Source organism: Narcine bancroftii, chromosome 1 (assembly GCF_036971445.1).
Source record: "Narcine bancroftii isolate sNarBan1 chromosome 1, sNarBan1.hap1, whole genome shotgun sequence".
NCBI classification, from domain to species: domain Eukaryota; kingdom Metazoa; phylum Chordata; class Chondrichthyes; order Torpediniformes; family Narcinidae; genus Narcine; species Narcine bancroftii.
In genome coordinates this window covers 68,863,610-68,882,451 of record NC_091469.1, presented here as the reverse complement: position 1 = coordinate 68,882,451, position 18,842 = coordinate 68,863,610, and the positions used below count along the sequence as shown (strand labels likewise).

At 38.6% G+C, this 18,842-nt stretch overlaps 1 protein-coding gene across 12 annotated transcripts in view; it reads left to right on the top strand.

Moving 5' to 3' along the window:
* Nucleotides 1–18,842, top strand: part of aopep (aminopeptidase O (putative)) — a 329,712-nt gene that overhangs the window by 18,798 nt on the left and 292,072 nt on the right. For all 12 annotated transcript variants that reach the window (XR_011354682.1, XR_011354680.1, XR_011354686.1 and 9 more), the window contains exons 4-5: nt 13,197–13,350; nt 14,525–14,773. Coding sequence is in view for 9 of the 12 variants with exons in the window: in XM_069929436.1 (XP_069785537.1) it covers nt 13,197–13,350; nt 14,525–14,773 (403 nt within the window). In the remaining 3 variants the exon portion in view is untranslated. The remainder of the gene's footprint in view (nt 1–13,196; nt 13,351–14,524; nt 14,774–18,842) is intronic.

Genomic DNA, 18,842 nt, shown 5'->3' with positions numbered 1-18,842 from the left:
AAACAAGAGGGTTTTTATGCACAAAAGCAGTGTTATTAACTGCTCAAATTTAATAAAAATAAAAAGTGAATTTGCTTTTTATGCAGAGGACAAAAAAGACAGATAGTGTAGTTCTTTTATGTAGCCCAGAGCAGTGCACCGGCTTCCCAAGGGGAAAGGGGACAGGATGTGAAGCATAGAAGTGGCCGCCCTGTGACAGACCTGCCACCCCCCCTACCTGACAGCCCCCTCTGCTCTGCTGCCTGACAGCCCCCCTGTCCTGTGTTGAATGAAGCAGTGCCTGCAGAGTCCTGGCCATTCAGTCAAAGGGGAGGTGTGAGGGAGTGCAGTTTGACAGCTCCACTGGCCACTTTGTGACAGGGCAGCGGGGCAACAGGGCTGTCAGCATGACGTCTCTCATCTTGCCTTCCTGTTTGGAGTTCCTTTCAGCAGCAGTCCTTTTACACAGGAGGTGGAGAAACTTTGCTCCACTTCTGGCATTACCACCTTAGGTGAAGGGAACGTGGAGCAAGTTCGACCAACGTGCCCCCCTTTGGACCTTTAATGGAGGTGTGGAGCATCTTAAAGGTAGATGAAACCTGTCTACAAATTTCTAATTTTCATTATAAAAGGGCCTAAATAGAGTTTAAAAAAAAAAAATGGGCAGATGGAGACAGGTGGGGAGAGGGGATGGGGAAGGCGAGAGAGCTGCTGGAGGGTGATTGGCAGGTACACAAAAGATATCAATGTTGGAATCTGGTAAGTGAGGGAGGTGATAATGAGAGCCATTAGGGGAGAGTTGAAGGCCAGGTGCAAACAAATCAGGAGGGGATTTGAATGGGTCAAGTGTATAAGTAGCAGATGGATGGGACCAGAAGGGGCAGGGGATGAAAATGGTTGATGTGAGAGGTGTGCAAAAGGGAATGATAAGCAGAAGAACCTCCGGTACATCAGCGAAAAGAGTGAGGGGAACACATTGGAAAATTTATTGTTCGTACCATTGCGTTGTAGAAGGCCATTGAGGTGGGATGTGAGATGGTGTTTTTCTAATTTGAATTGGTCTTCATTCTGGCAGAAGATAGACAGGTCAATATAGGAAAGGGGCGGGCATTAGAAATGGTATGTAACCAGGATCTTGGGATGACCATTGCAGCCAGAATGCACATGCTCTGCTGTCAGATCTTCTAGTCTGCATCTCATCAAGAGCACTCAATGTGGTGAAGAATGTTGGAGTAAAAACACAATGCTGGAGAAACTCAGCAAGTCAAACATTAAGGAATCAAGGTACCTTGATGAAGGGCTCATGCCTAAAACATCAATTATGTTTCTTTGCTTTCTCCAGTATTGTGTTTTTAACTTCAACCGCAGTGTTTCCAAATTTTTGTTTTTTACTTATAAAGAATGTTGGAAGAGGTGCATATTAATCTTTGCCTCATCTGAAGGGCTTTTCAGGTCTCTGGATGATGACGAAGGAGGAGATACAAGACCAAGTGCCATACCTCCTCTGTTTGCAGTGGAAAGCCCTGAGGGTCAGAGAGGGTTGGGTCGGAAGAGAAGAGCAGACCAGGAAGTTATTGAGGAAGTGGTCAAAGTGGAAAGCATTAGGGAGGCAAAGATGTAGCTAGTTGCAGCTGATGGAAATGATAAAGGATGACGTTCTGTTTTTGGAGACGAATGGGTGAAAGGTGAGGATTAGGGGAGATTGTGGACTTGAGGAGGATGAGGGATGACCACCCTCCCCTACACATTAATAGATTAGATAGAGTACAGAGCACCAAGTTCCCTGGAGTTAATTTAAATACTGACCTATCCTGGGCAGACAATATCTCCTCATTTGTTAGGAAGGTGCAACAGTGACTCAACTTCCTGAAAAAACTGAGGAGGGCAGGGCTACCAGCCACCATTACGTCAACTTTCTATAGGAGCTCTATCAAGAGTGCCCTAGCTGGCTGCATCACTGTGTGGTACAGTTGCTAGAGAGCATTGGATCGGAGGTTAATCCAGTGGACCACAAAAGTGGCAGAGAGGACCCTTCCCCCCCCCACCCCCAATCGCTATGATCTACCAGGGTCTTTCTCTGAAGAGGCTCGCAAAATCATTAAGATCCCCTACCACCTCACACATAGGAACATAGGAAGTAGGAACAGGAGTAGGCCAAAAATGGCCCATCGAGCCTGCTCCGCCATTCAATACGATCATGGCTGATCTAATTTATGACCTAACTCCACCTACCTCCCTTCTCCCCATATCCCCTAATTCCTCTATCATGTAAAAATTTATCTAACCAAATTTTAAATATGTTTAATGAGGCAGCCTCAACCACTTCCCTGGTTAGAGAATTCCAAACATTCACTACTCTCTGGGGAAAAACTATTTTTCCTCATCTCTGTCCTAAATCTACTCCCCCGAATCTTGAGACTGTGTCCTCTCGTTTTAGTTTCCCCGGCCATCTCAAAAAACCTTCCTACATCTATCCTATCCATACCCTTCATAATCCTATGTTTCTATAAGATCTCCTCTCATTCTTCTGAACTCGAGCGAATACAATCCTAGATGATTTAATCTTTCATCATAAGTCAACCCCTTCATCCCAGGGATCAACCTAGTAAACCTCCTCTGGACCGTCTCCAAAGCCAGTATATCCTTCCTCAAATATGGAGACCAGAACTGGACACAGTACTCCAGGTGTGGTCTCACCAGTACCTTATACAGTTGCAAGATTACCTCCCTACTCCTGAATTCAATTCCTCTAGCGATGAAGGCCAACATTCCATTTGCCTTCTTAATAACCTGCTGCACCTGCAACCTAACTTTTTGCGATTCATGGACAAGCACTCCCAAGTCCCTCTGCACAACAGCATGCTGTAGTTTTTTTACCCTTTAAATAATATTCAGTATCTTCCAGCTACTCTCTTTAGGGGAAAAAGGTACAGAAATATCAGAGCAAGAATCACCAGGCCGAGAAACAGCTTTTAAAAAAAAATATTTTATGATTTTTACAAACTCAGACAGTTTCAATAATTCACAGTACAATAATCGTGTTCGTCAAGTATATTCACATTTTTTCTACTGAGTCTGGTTTTATCTCCCCCACCACACAAAATAACAAAAAAATAAGAGAAACAGCTTCTTTGCATGGGGAGTGTGGTTGTTGAACGACTGATGAACTGCTCATACAAGTCCTTTGAGACTCTACTATTTATTTAACTTATTTTTATGTATGTACTGCATATGAATTGTTTGTATGTGTGCTATTTCTGTGTTAGTGTTTGGATGTTTTTGCACCAAGGACAGGAGAACGCTGTTTTGTCCAGTTGTACTTGATAATAAATTTGAACTTGAATAAGTTTGGCTGCTGAACCTGCTCATTGTGAAATATAACTAATTGAATATTCCAGTCAAAGTTTTCTTATTGTGTTGGAGCCACATTCTGGAAAAATGGCAGTTCAACTTTTGGTGATTAGTTGGGAATATTAGGAGAGAGGAAAATTGGAATTGGAGGCAGCGATTATAGGGCATTATATCTGTTCATCAATTGTTAAAGGTAATTGTTGATTCATGACTTTGTAATTTTTGCCTATTCCCTTAGCTTGTAAGGTAACAGAAATCTATACATCTCAGATCTAATATTAACAAATGACCCAGTGTCAATTCCCATTTGAAGAATACAAGAGTTCTACCATATATTTAGCTTGAAGTATCTTGTCCTGAAGCGTTGTGCCATGAATTGTTGATTGCTTCATTTGGAATAATTTGGCACTCACTTTCATCTAATTGGTTATGAAGGACAATGTTAGTGTTTGAATATGTAAAATGATTAGCAAAGTGAATGTTGTTTACATTTTTTATATGAAGGCTTTTACTTATACATATTGGGACATATAACAGAGAATGGGGAAATGCTCCTATGCACTGATCCTTTTATATCGTTCATTATCAGCCCATCTTAAATTAGGAGATTAGAAATTTTGGTTTGGACTATTTAATCAGGTGGTTCAAATGCCTAGGACAATAAGGATAGAAATGAAAGAAATACTCAGCAGAACATGTGTGAAGAAAAGAGAAATGGTAAATTTTACAGATAAAAACATTAACTCTTTCCACAGATGCCTAACCTGCTGACCTATCTCCACCGTAATTTTCAATGAGTGTTTCCAGTATATATTATATTTTGTTTTGCATACCTTTGGCAATTTAAGTTATTAAATATGGTTAAGTATGATTCCTGGTTATAGGGTTACAAGTGTTTGGCCTGGAAGTCAGCCTGAAGAAAACTGAGGTCCTCCATCAGCCAGCTCCCCACCATGACTACCAGCCCCCCCACATCTCCATCGGGCACACAAAACTCAAAACGGTCAACCAGTTTACCTATCTCGGCTGCACCATTTCATCAGATGCAAGGATCGACAATGAGATAGACAACAGACTCGCCAAGGCAAATAGCGCCTTTGGAAGACTACACAAAAGAGTCTGGAAAAACAACCAACTGAAAAACCTCACAAAGATAAGTGTATACACAGCCGTTGTCATACCCACACTCCTGTTCGGCTCCGAATCATGGGTCCTCTACCGGCATCACCTACGGCTCCTAGAACGCTTCCACCAGCGTTGTCTCCGCTCCATCCTCAACATCCATTGGAGCGTTTTCATCCCTAACGTCGAAGTACTCGAGATGGCAGAGGTCGACAGCATCGAGTCCACGCTGCTGAAGATCCAGCTGCGCTGGGTGGGTCACGTCTCCAGAATGGAGGACCATCGCCTTCCCAAGATCGTGTTATATGGCGAGCTCTCCACTGGCCACCTTGATAGAGGTGCACCAAAGAAAAGGTACAAGGACTGCCTAAAGAAATCTCTTGGTGCCTGCCACATTGACCACCGCCAGTGGGCTGATATCGCCTCAAACCGTGCATCTTGGCACCTCACAGTTTGGCGGGCAGCAACCTCCTTTGAAGAAGACCGCAGAGCCCACCTCACTGACAAAAGGCAAAGGAGGAAAAACCCAACACCCAACCCCAACCAACCAATTTTCCCCTGCAGCCGCTGCAACCATGTCTGCCTGTCCCGCATCGGACTTGTCAGCCACAAACGAGCCTGCAGCTGACGTGGACTTTTACCCCCTCCATAAATCTTCGTCCGCGAAGCCAAGCCAAAGAAAAAAAAATATATTGTCTTTTGTTGCTTTGGTCTGAATTTTGAGAAAACAATTCTTTAATTTGCTTGAGAAAGCGCAAGAGCTGCAGATGCTGGAAACTTGAATGAACGAAGAGCTGGGGGGGGTGGGGGGGGAGTCAGTGGGTCAGGCAGGATCCATGGATAGAAATGGTCAACAACAAAGGACTCCAGAAAGGGCCTGACCTAAAACGTTACTGATCCAATAGTACTTTATCATATTGATACTGCATTAATGCTTCAGTATAAATTCTGAGTTGAACCTTGAGCTCAAGACTTCCCTACTTGAAAGTGAAAGCATTTGTATTGACAACCAAAATTATATTTTCTGGTTATTTCATTAAACAAATTAATATAGAACACTATCAAAGGAAAGATACAACTGAAGAGCAAATTATTATCACCCAATAATTAATGCTTGTAGAGTGTTACAATTGTTACAGCCCCAGTCCAAATTTGTTTCCCTTTTTATGGATCCAATACTTGAAGCCTCCAGTAGTTAGCTGAGAAATTGGTATGTTCATCATTTTGACTTGTCAAATTATTTCCTTTGCTGAGAATTATTCAGGTTATAAGGAAGAAAATAATTTGTTCATTAATAATTCTTTTCCTTGTACTTGATTTTAACAATCCTGGAGGCCACGCTAATTTATTAATTAATTAGTAAAATGCTTGTCCCATAGTTAAATAATTGGGCAATGAAATTAAAAAGAGGGCTAATCATCCTTTAATGTTCTAATATTCATTAAGATGCATACCACAAATTGAAGGAGTGGAATGTAAAGATTCGTAGAAACACAGGTTAGTGGGGGCGTGGCAAGATGGCATAGAGTCTAGACGTGTGATCTCGACCTCTCTGGCCGGACTTTTAAGTACCCGTTTTTAACCCTTTGTTTTCAAGTTTAAACTTTTAAAATTTTAGTTTAAAGTATTAAGGAACTGTTATGGCCATTAATGGTAAAAAGATTAAACCTCAAGTGCAGAAGAAGTTACATTTTCGAAATGTTGAAGATTTGGGGCCTAAACAACTTGCTACAGCTTCAGGTTTAACTTCCTTAGTGCCTAAACCACAAAGATTGCCTGTGGGAGCTGAAAAAAAAATGTCTTCTACTCCCAAGAGAAGGACACGCACCTTGAAATACGAAGTGGATCCCGATTCTTGCAGTCTGCCGACTTTAACGGAGGAAGCACGCAGGAACGCTCCATTGCCTGAAACGCTTCAGGAAGTACTCCAAACTGAAAATCTCGATCTTCTCTGTGAGTTTTTGAAACAACAGCGAGCTGCGGGGGGAGACCAGCGTCGACCCACTAAGGAAGACGGGGTGCCGTCGCTGAGAGTCCAGACCCGCAGTAGAACCGTTAAATTGCCAGTTGTTGAGTTGCAGCAGGAGCTGCAGTTACCTGGTTCTGCTACTACGTTAGAGAAAGCAGGGCTGAGCTTTTCTGAATTACAATGTAAACAGTTAAACGCTGTCATCCAGCCTATGATGAATAAGATGGCTCAAATGCTAAGTTCAGAATTGAATACAGTTAAAGCATGTGTGGAAGCATCTTGAGAAGATTTTTAAAAAATTTCAGTCTGCTTTTTTGGAATGTAAATAGCAAGTGGCTTCTAATACAGAAAAAGTGTTGAAGGTTGAAAAATCCGTTATAGAATTGCGAGAACGTGAGAAGGAGTTAGAGAGGAATATAGAGTACTTGGAGAATCAAAGCAGAACGAATAATGTGAAAATTGTTGGTTTGCCAGAAGGTATGGAAGGACAAGATTCTCTTCGTTTTTTTAAAGACTGGATCCCACAAGTACTAGGGCAAGAATTTTTTTCTGGAGGCTTGGTATTGGAAAGAGCTCATAGAGCTTTAAGAAGAACACCTTTACCTGGTGATAATTCGATGTTTGAATTATTTGGACAGAGAAACAATACTTAGTCTAGCAGTGCAAAATGCGAGACAACGACAAACTCCGTTATTGATTCAGAATAGCAGAGTTTTTTAAAATCCCGATTTGAGTCAAGAGGTCATTCAGCGTCGACGTCGATTTAATCCAGTTAAAGAAGTTTTGTGGCGTAAAGGCTAGAAGTCTACTTTTCGCTATCCGGCAGTGTTGAAGGTGTTTTATGGAGACTTTCAATCTCGGTTTTTTGAGAATGATCGTGAAGCAATGATTTTTGCTGATTCATTGCCAGATGCAAGAGGACAAAGACGTAGTCCACCATTGTCTCCTAAAGAAAAATCTGGTTGCTCTGGAAATGGCAGAAATGGGAGAAATGGGGATGGAAAGAGTCCAACTTCTCTTGAAATGGGGTCTCCGAGTTTGGAATCTCTTGGATGAATAGAAGAATTTTCTTATTCCTATTTTGATGTTATTCCTATTTTGATGTTATTCTTTGTTTGGCGGGGGAGGGAGAAATTTGCTCTAAGTTCTATTAGTCGTCAGCCACTGGTGGGTGATCCACATCCAAATTTTATTTAGGGATTACTACCTTTTGGTAGTTTTTTCTTTGGGTGGGTTTTTTTCTTCCTTTTCTTTTTTTTTGATTATTTTTTAAATTTTTTTAATTTATTTTCATTTTATTTAGTCTTTAATTTGTGATTTTTTTTTTCTCTCCTATTGGAGGGCCTATTTACGTTGATTTGAGTTTTTGTTTAAAGATATTATTAGTTCTTAGTAATATTAGTAGATATGTCAAAGTTGAGGTTTGCTACTTTTAATGTTCGAGGTTTAAACAGTCTGATTAAGCATAAGCGCATTTTGGCGCATATTAAGAAAATGAAAATTGATATTGCTTTTTTACAAGAAACACATTTGAATGTCAAAGAAAGTATGAAATTAAAGAGGGACTGGGTAGGGCATGTATATTCTTCATTTAATTCCAGGGCTAAAGGTGTAGCAATTTTGATACGTAAGAATTTATCTTTGAATTACAATCAATGGAGGAAAAGGCAGGATGTATTCTTAAATTGAATTGTAAGATTTTTGGTGAATTTTGGACTTTACTCAATATTTATGCCCCAAATGTAGATGATGAAATATTTATTTCTGATGCATTTTTATATCTGGGTCAGGCTAATGATAATGTTTTAGTTGGTGGTGATTTTAATTGTGTTTTGGAACCTTCATTAGATAAATCTCTGAAGAAAGTTAAGAAATCTAAAATGGCAGTTCAGGTTCAAGCGTTGATGAAAGATCTTAATTTAGTGGATATATGGAGACATCTTAATCTGACAGAGAAGGATTTCTCCTTTTATTCAACTAGACATGAATCGTTTTTAAGGATTGACTTTTTTTTTAGTATTGGAACATTTACAAGGGAAAATACAACAAGTGGAATACAAAAGTAGGGTGATTTTTGATCATTCTTTGTTATACTTTACATATGCAACCTCTGAGAAAATTCATGTGGCCTATCGGAGGTTTAATACAATGTTACAATGTTACGGATGGCAGTCTCTTCAATCTGAGGCGCCTGCAAGCTCACACCAAGACACAAGAGAAACTTGTCCGTGAACTACTCTTTGCAGATGATGCCGCTTTAGTTGCCCATTCAGAGCCAGCTCTTCAGCGCTTGACGTCCTGCTTTGCGGAAACTGCCAAAATGTTTGGCCTGGAAGTCAGCCTGAAGAAAACTGAGGTCCTCCATCAGCCAGCTCCCCACCATGACTACCAGCCCCCCCACATCTCCATCGGGCACACAAAACTCAAAACGGTCAACCAGTTTACCTATCTCGGCTGCACCATTTCATCAGATGCAAGGATCGACAATGAGATAGACAACAGACTCGCCAAGGCAAATAGCGCCTTTGGAAGACTACACAAAAGAGTCTGGAAAAACAACCAACTGAAAAACCTCACAAAGATAAGCGTATACAGAGCCGTTGTCATACCCACACTCCTGTTCGGCTCCGAATCATGGGTCCTCTACCGGCACCACCTACGGCTCCTAGAACGCTTCCACCAGCGTTGTCTCCGCTCCATCCTCAACATCCATTGGAGCGCTCACACCCCTAACGTCGAGGTACTCGAGATGGCAGAGGTCGACAGCATCGAGTCCACGCTGCTGAAGATCCAGCTGCGCTGGATGGGTCACGTCTCCAGAATGGAGGACCATCGCCTTCCCAAGATCGTATTATATGGCGAGCTCTCCACTGGCCACCGTGACAGAGGTGCACCAAAGAAAAGGTACAAGGACTGCCTAAAGAAATCTCTTGGTGCCTGCCACATTGACCACCGCCAGTGGGCTGATAACGCCTCAAACCGTGCATCTTGGCGCCTCACAGTTTGGCGGGCAGCAGCCTCCTTTGAAGAAGACCGCAGAGCCCACCTCACTGACAAAAGGCAAAGGAGGAAAAACCCAACACCCAACCCCAACCAACCAATTTTCCCTTGCAACCGCTGCAATCGTGCCTGCCTGTCCCGCATCGGACTGGTCAGCCACAAACGAGCCTGCAGCTGACGTGGACTTTTTACCCCCTCCATAAATCTTCGTCCGCGAAGCCAAGCCAAAGATTAAAAAAATACGGAATTTATTGATTTTTCTGAAAAAACAAATTAATTTCTTTTTGAAAGAAAATTCTAATTCTGTTCAAAGTAAGTTTGTATTATGGGACGCTATGAAATCTTATTTGAGAGGACAAATAATTAGTTATACTTCTAAAATAAAAAAAGAATCGATTAAATCAGAGTCTTGAATTAGAGAAACGGATTGATGAGTTAGAAAAGGAATTTCATAAAGATGCTACAGAAGATCAGAAAATAGAATTATCTAGGTTGAAACTGGAATATAATACTTTGCAATCTTATCAATTTGAATGTATGATTAATAGGACTAAACAATGGTATTATGAATGGGGAGAGAAAGCACATAAGGTATTGGCATGGCAATTAAAGAAAGAACAGGTTTCGAGGACTATTAATGCTGTTAGACGGAATTCGCTTATCACTTATAAACCTCGTGAGATTAACGATGAATTTTGTTCATTTTATAAAAAGCTATATACATCTGACGGAAATCAAGAAAATGAATCAATTGATTTTTTTTTTTAAATCACAATTGAATTTACAAACATTAGAGGATGCAGATATACAGGAGTTGGAAGTACCATTTACTGACTCGGAAATTAAAATGGCTTTGATGGAAATGCCGAATGGTAAATCGCCTGGTGACGATGGATTTTCGGTCGAATTTTATAAAATTTTTTAGGATAATTTTTCTACAGTGTTTGGAGATGTATTACATCAAGTTGGAGAACACTATGATTTACCTGAGTCTCGTTCTAGTGCTTTAATTACAGTAATCCCAAAAAAAGATAGAGATCCTTTGAAAGTATCCTCATATAGACCAATTTCATTGTTAAATGTAGATTATAAATTAATAGCTAAAATTTTAGCAAATAGATTGGCTGAATTTTTACCTAAGTTGATTCATATGGATTAGACAGGTTTCATAAAGAATAGATATGCCTCAGATAATATTTTGCGCGTGATTAGTTTGATTAATAGATTTCGACAATCTTCAGACCATCCGATGGAGATATCTTTAGATCCTGAAATAGCATTTGATAGAGTTGAGTGGAATTTTTTGTTCAAAGTTCTGGAGAAATTCAAGTTTGGTCCTTTTTTTATTGGTTGGATTAAGGCTTTATATAGTAAACTGGTAGCTAGAGTAATGACGAATGGTTTGATTTTGGAACCGTTTAAATTGATTCGATCCACTTGTCAAGGCTGTCCTTTATCACCAGCTTTGTTTGTGTTAGTGATCGAACCTTTGGCACAGCTGATGAGACAAAATACACGATACAAGGTATGAAAGTTTTAGATGAGTAAAATTAATTTATTTGCTGATGATGTATTGGTGTAGCTAACAAATCCAGCTCAATCTCTTTTACGCTGGAAGGAGTGTCTGATACAATATGGATGTCTTTCTGGATATAAAGTTAATTGGGGAAAAAAGTGAAATATTACTGGTAAGTGAAGGAGATTATTTCAGTTTATAAGAATATTCTTAATTTGAAATGGATAGATCGAATTAAGTATTTGGATATAATTTTGAATGTTAATTATCAATCTTTATATAAATTAAACTATGTTCCGTTAATAAAAAAAATTAAAACTGATTTGATTAAATGGAAAGATTTACCTATTAATTTATTGGGTAGGATAAATACAATTAAGATGAATATTTTTCCACGTATGCAATATTTGGGTTATTTCCGTATTTACTTGATAATATTTTTTTTTCGAGATTTGAATAAAATGGTTAGGGAGTTTTTATGGAGAGGTAAATTTTCAAGAGTAGCCTTGAATAAATTAACTTGGAAGTATGAACTAGGGGAACTACGTTTACCACATTTTTGAAATTATTATGAAGCAGCCCAACTTAAATTTATTAGTTCATTAATGGATCTGGAACGGCCCCCTAGTTGGGCCAAAATTGAGATGGCAAATATTTCTGAATTTGAAATGCATCAATTTTTGTTTAGATGGAATGTAAATTTGTTACAGCAACATAATGTGCCTATATTAAAACATTTAATGAAGCTATGGACAGAGAAAATGATAGGTTCTATGGGTGAATTATCAGCTTTGACTCCGTTGTATAATAATCAACTTATTTCTTTCTCAATACATAATCAAAGTTTATTACATTGGAGATTTAAAGGTGTGGAAAATTTGGGAGATTGTTTTAAAGAAGGTAAATTTTTATCTTTTGATCAGATGAGGGACAGTTATTGAAAAGAACTCTTTGTTTCTTTATTATCAAATTCGATATTTGGTAAAACATGTGTTTGGTAGAGATATGATTTTACCTGAAATGACTAAATTTGAGACTTTTCTTATGAAGGTACCAGAGAAGGGTTATATTTCATTTATGCATCAAATATTACAGGATGGTATGGATAAAAAGAGTTGGGATAAATCCAAAGGTAAATGGGAAGTGGATGTCGGTTTTATTTTTTCCGAGGATGATTGGTTAGGTATTTGTTATGATAGTGTAACTAGACTGATAAATACACGCTATGCAATGATTAATTATAATTTTTTACATCAATTATACTTAACACCTGAAAAACTTAAAAAGTATGGTTTTCATGAATCAGATTTGTGTTTTAGATGTAACTCTGTTGGAACTTTTTTCCATGCGGTCTGGTCATGTGGTCATCTTTTTGGAAGAAAATTCAGTTGTTTCTAGAATACCTGTATAAGATTAAAATACCTTTAGATCCGACAGTATTTTTATTGGGTAGTTTTCAACCTCTGAAAGGTTTGGGATTAGATAAATTTCAACTTACTTTTGTATATTTAGCTTTATCTGTAGCGAAAAAATGTATTGCTAGTACATGGAAAGATACGAATATGATTGATATTAATAGATGGCATAATGAGATGAAATATTGTTTAATATTGGAAAAAATTACATATGTTTTGCGTGATAACTATAGTTTCTTTATTAATAAGTGGTTGTTATATTCAGAATATTTACATTTTGATTTACGTTGATTAGATCTTAATATGTATGCTTAATTTTTTCTTAATTTTTTTCCTTTTCTTTATGGCTTTATGGCTCTCCTTAGGAGAGCTGGCTGAAGGGGGGGGGGTTTCTTTTTTTTTCTCTTTTTTTATATATACAAAATATAACGTTCATGTTTATAGTTCATTGTTGTATATGTTATTTTCTATCTGTATTTTGAATGAATAAATAAAGTTTTAAAAAAAAAAAAGCACAGGTTAGTAATATACTATTGTAATGGTACTGGTGTTTAATTGAATATAGTGATGAGCATTGCATCCTCCAGTGTCCAAATATGAGTTAAACATCGGATACATTTTTGTAGCTTGGGTTAACGATTTTCCATGACTGCAATTCTAGCCCTGTGTCTTGCATTATTACTGTTGTGCTTGGAAGAAAAAATGTAATTAAATTGTGACTGAGAGGAGTGGACTAAAATGCTGATGCAGTTTTTAAAAAAGCTAATTATAATGAAATAGTGAAAATAGAAATAGGAAATTTTGGACATGATCAAACATAGTTGCATTTTTTTTTTGGTTTCAGCTCTCTCAAAATGGTTTTATTATGTGACCATGCTTATGCCAGCATCTACTTTCACCCTTGCTGTTGGATACTGGCTTGAAGTTAAAGATGAATGCACCTTTAACCACCCGTTGCAAAGTCCGTTATTTTCAAAGTTTATAAATGAAAACTGCAGGTTTGTATTTCGTTTGCTACAATAAAATTTGTCATTGAAATATTTGGTTATTTCTTTTTGTATTAATGAGCTATTGCTTACATATTATCCCATGTATTTTGTTATATTGTGGGAGGAGGTTCATTGAAATGTCATGTAACTGGACATGGCAATAGTTTACATTTTTAAAATGTGCAAAATCTTCAAAATTAATTAATTAAGGCAAGATATGATTTAAAAAAAAAACAAAAAAACATGGAATTAGATAAACCACTCTCATTGCTATTCCTCAAATATCGTCTGTCTTCTCAGGTACCTGAATATGGCACCTTGCAATCCTGCTAGACTTCAGCTTTCTTTTTGAATCCTTTCACTTTGGATTCTGGTCTGCTCAAAGCATTGGCACAGACAGCAATTTTGTTTCCAGTGACTACTATTGCATCTTTTCTGAATTTCTAATTGCCTTTAAATTGAATGACTTGATGGTCATGACAGAGAGCAGTTAAAAATCAGTCACACAGTCATGTAAGGACCAGGATCAGATTTCCTTCCTTGAAAGAAAGAGTGAAATAAATATGTTTTAACACCTGGCTAGTAATTTCATGAATACCATGACTGCTTGCTTTTCATTTCATATTGAGGTAATTTAAATTCCCCAGTTGCCATGATGGGGTTAGAACTCTCATCTCCAGATCAATACTTCAGATCTCTGGAACAGGATCTTAACCCTTTGTTAGTATTTTTTTAAAAATTTGGTTTCATTCCTCCTTCCATTTTATATTTTGGACCCAGGTGAGATTATCCAGAGATGTACTGTGTTTTTCCAGTTACTTGTCAATACCTTTTGTTTACATGATTTACAGCCTGCCATTGTACAGCATAAACATTCTTTTCTACCAGGAGGTTGGGAAGATAGGCCGTTGTCTTTGAGCCTCATTAAGAAGTTTGCCTCCAGTTCCCTCCTTTAAAGTTTATTCAAGCTGCAGTGGTCTGCAGAGCCTCTGTGTTGAACTTGATCTACAGCTGACTGTAGAAACTCTATACCATACTCAGTGGTTTCAAAAGATCTTTAGTAATTTGATTGTTTCAAAATTGATTGATTTTGCTTGGCTTTTAAATCATTAAAAAATATTACTCAGCAGCAATATTATTTATATATTTTATCCCTGTCAATTTACATCTTTTATACTTCTAGAGTTTCCATGACAACCTGTGGTCATCCACCCTATCCCTGCCATTTCCAAAATCCTGTTGTTCAAGTCCAGGATTGTATACCTCACAGAGTCTTTGCTCCTGATTGTCTGAAATTAAGAAGTCAAGAATTTCTGCTTCCTCTGGTAGCTCAATGCCTTTCTGCAGCGTCCTGTGTTCTGGGCACTCACCCTTTCTGCAGGGTTGATGTGTTGATTGTTCCTCACAGTTTTTCTAGTCTGGGAATGGCCAGGTAAGTTGATAAACCAATTGCATTTATGTATGTTTTGACCCTTTGTTTAATCTTATTTTTGCCTTGTAACCTTGAATTTATTTATGTACTGAATGCCAGTTCCAAAGCAAAGTTCAGCTCATAATTAGTTGGTTTTTTTTTAATTCTGAAAATACGGTGTTGGATAGGAATTCCACAGGGTTTGTAAAAATTTGTTTTCAATTCTGCCTTGGCAGAAGTAGTTCTATCGATAATATCTCTGAAAGTGTTCATAAACATTGACGAGTTGGCCCATGAAATGTATGGAACTCGTGTCCCTAAAATGAGCATGAATTGAATCTTGAGTTGAGCTTCTGAAAAACAATCTGATAGATACCGTGCCCTTTATAATGTACATTATAAGGCACATTTTTTTCCTTTATTTGCCCCTGTGATTCACAGTTTTAAATTTATAATCAAATAATTCACATGTGATTAAAGTGCTCATTCCAGATTTTATTCGTATACATTTTGGTTTCGCCATGCAGAAATTACAGCACTTTTTGTATAGAGTTCCCCTATTTCAGGGCACCATAATGTATGGGACATTTGGCTTCACAGGTGTTTGTGATTACTCAGGGGTTTTTTAATTGCTTCATTGACACAGGTATCAGAGAGCTAGACTTGCTTCTAAACTTTTGATCACCTTTGGAGTCTGCAGATACCATTTTTCAACACAAGGACTGGAGATGTGCCAATGAAAGTTAAAGACGCCATTATGAGGCTGAAAAAAAAAGAATAAAACAGAAAGACATCGCCCAAATCTTGGGATTACCAAAATAAACAGTTTGGAACATCATCAAGAATAAAGAGCTTAGTGATGAGCTCAGTAATTGCAAAGGGACTGGTAGGCCAAACATCGCTGATGACAATAATTCTCATCCAAATCCCTCAACAGACAGATCAGAAACACTCTTCCGGAGGCAGGTGTGGATGTGTCAGTGGCTACTGCCTGCTGAAGACTTGATGAACAGAAATACAGAGGCTACACTGCAAGATGCAAACCACTAGTTAGCCACATAAACAGGATGACTAGATTACAGTTTTCCAAGAAGTATTTAAAAGAACTTGCAGATTTCTGGAAAAAGGTCTTGTGGACAGATGAGACCAAGATGAATCCATATCAGTGATAGCAACAACAAAGTGTGGAGGTGTAAAGGAACTGCCCAAGATCCAAAGCATACCACCTCATCTGTGAAACATGGTGATGGGGGTGTTACGGCCTGGGCATGTGCAGCTGACACAGGTACTGGAGCACTTGTCTTCATTGATGATGTAACTGCTGATGGCAGTAGTAAAATGAATTCTGAGGTATGTAGAAACATCTGCTCAAGTTTGATCAAATGCTTCCAAACTCATTGTTCATCCTCCAGTAAGACAGTGATCCCAAACACACTGCTAAAGCAACACAAAGGAATTTTTCAAAGCTAAAAAGTGGAAATATTTGAATGGACAAGTGAGTCACCTGACCTAAATCCAATTGAGTATGCCTTCCATATGCTGAAGAGAAAACTTAAAGTGACAACCCCTGGAAACGAACAGGGGCTGAAAATGGCTGCAGCAGAGGCCTGGCAGAGCATCACCAGAGAAGATACTCAGCACCTGGTGATGCCTATGAATAACAGACTTTAAGCAGTCATTGCAAGCAGGGGATATGTAACAAAGTACTAAACATGACTACTTAATATGCATATCGTTGCTATGTCCTATAATGGTGCCTTGAAATGAAATTAAAGGAATCTCTTGGTGCCTGCCACATTGACCACCGCCAGTGGGCTGATATCGCCTCCAACCGTGCATCTTGGCGCCTCACAGTTCGGCGGGCAGCAACCTCTTTTGAAAAAACCACAGAGCCCACCTCACTGACAAAAGACAAAGGAGGAAACACCCAACCCCAACCAACCAATTTTCCCTTGCAACTGCTGCAACAGTGCCTGCCTGCCCACATCGGACTTGTCAGTCACCAACGAGCCTGCAGCAGACGTGGACATACCCCTCCATAAATCTTCGTCCGCGAAGCCAAGCCAAAGAAGAAGAAGAAAGAAATGAGGGGACTATGTAGGGAAAAAAAAGTACTGTCATTTTTAGATGGTCAAACCAAAATGCACACAAATACCCTTAATAAAATCTGGAATGTGCACTTTAATCACATGTGAATTGTTTGATTACAAATTTAAAACTGTGGAGCACAGGGGCAAATAAAGGAAAAAAAATGTCTTTGTCCCAAACATTACGGAGCGCACAGTAAATCCCCAGGGCTGGATGGGATATACCCCAGGATACTATGAAGGTGAGGTAAGAGGTTGCTGGGGCATTGATGATAGGCATTGAAGATTGAAGATGGTAAATGTAGTTACCTTGTTCAAAAAAATAATGTGGAGAATTCTGAGAAATTTTTTTCAAATATCAGAAACTGTAATTTTACTTCTGAATTTGTTGCCCCAGCTCCCACTTGGAGTTTTAGGTATTTAATCAACTGTTCTAGAATGAAAATATTCTACCTTAGTCTCATAGAAAATTGGTAAGATGAGGCAATTGGCATGCTGTTCTCATCTGTTGTTCAGTCTATTGGAGATTATGTTCAGTTTTTTTCAAAGCATTCCATTACTCTTTGGTATATGTGGGAATATGTTCGAAATTGCAATAAGAATTTCTTTCTGTCCATTAAGAGATGGCTTATCATTGCTCTGAGTTAGTAATCTGAATGTTATTTAAAGGAACTCCCGCACAAAATGGGAATGTATACACTTTTTACATTACAACGGTGGCACTTCATTAGCTGGGAAGTGCTTTGGGATGACTAGAAATCAAGTTATTCTCAAAAGCCTACACAATTATGTTAAAAAGTACTTGTATACTTTTCCCCCAAGATTTATTTTCTTCTGGATTATGATAATAGTGTTCTGGAGTGGCAGGGACTGTTTTGCTATTACATTCCTGCTGACTCCTGGTATTGCAGCAATTTGCTCAGCTGCTCCTTTGGCTACTTGTTCTGAAGTTCTAGGAAGCAATCATCATGAAGGATATAGCAGATTTAGAATATCCACCCAGCCCCCATTTTGGTGTATGTATTCGGCTGCCTTCACTCTGTAGGTGGAGTTGCAGCGGGGCACTACAAGGAAAGCTCTTTTTTCCCCCTTGCTTTGACATCACCAAGATTGTTTCACTTTAAAATCCTTTTCTCTTTTCTACACTTGCAATAGAAGTTGTTGGATAATTGTTGAGTTTTGACTGGTGTTCAGGTGTCAGTACTGAGTTACAAATTTATGGTCTACACTCTGAGCTCAGATTTAAATATATCAACCTGGTTGACCCTTGAGATTTACCTCATGGTATGGCCCTATCAGAACATACTACATTTTCTGATGTTTAAATATATCCCACCATTATAATGTTGATTTGGCTGACTTGAAGCTCCTGTTATGAGCATGGAGCCTTCTTGATTTGTGCGATTTGACACAATATGAAAATGTGTATTCTATAAAGTATCGTCCTAATCTAAAGTTTTCACAGAGAAGCTAATGTATATGCATTTAATTGTGATTTCCATCCCAAAAATGATTTGAATTATTTCCAGTCAAAACAATTGTTTAAAGTGTTTTCGAAGTTCAAGTTTATTATTATCATCCAATTGTATAAGTACAACTGGATGAAACAGTATTCTTTGGTCCTTGGTGTAAAAACATGCAAACACATTTAAAAGCAATTTATATGCAGTAGATATATAAAAATAAATATTGCTAAATAAAATAGTAGAGTCTTGGAAGGATTGCATGAGCAGTTCATCAGCCATTCAACAGTCTCACTGCCCATGGGAAGAAGGTTCCGACTCTTCAATATCTCTTTCCTGATGGGAATATCTGGAAGATTCTGTGTGCGGAGTGGTTGACAATTTTGCGAGCCTTCTTCGGACAATGATCCTGGTTGATCACATCAATGGGGGAGGAACAGAGACCCCAGTGATTGTCTCTACCACTCTTAAGGTCCTGTGGATTTACCTCTGATCCAGTGCTCTACAGCAACAGTACCACACTGTAATGCAGCTAGGATA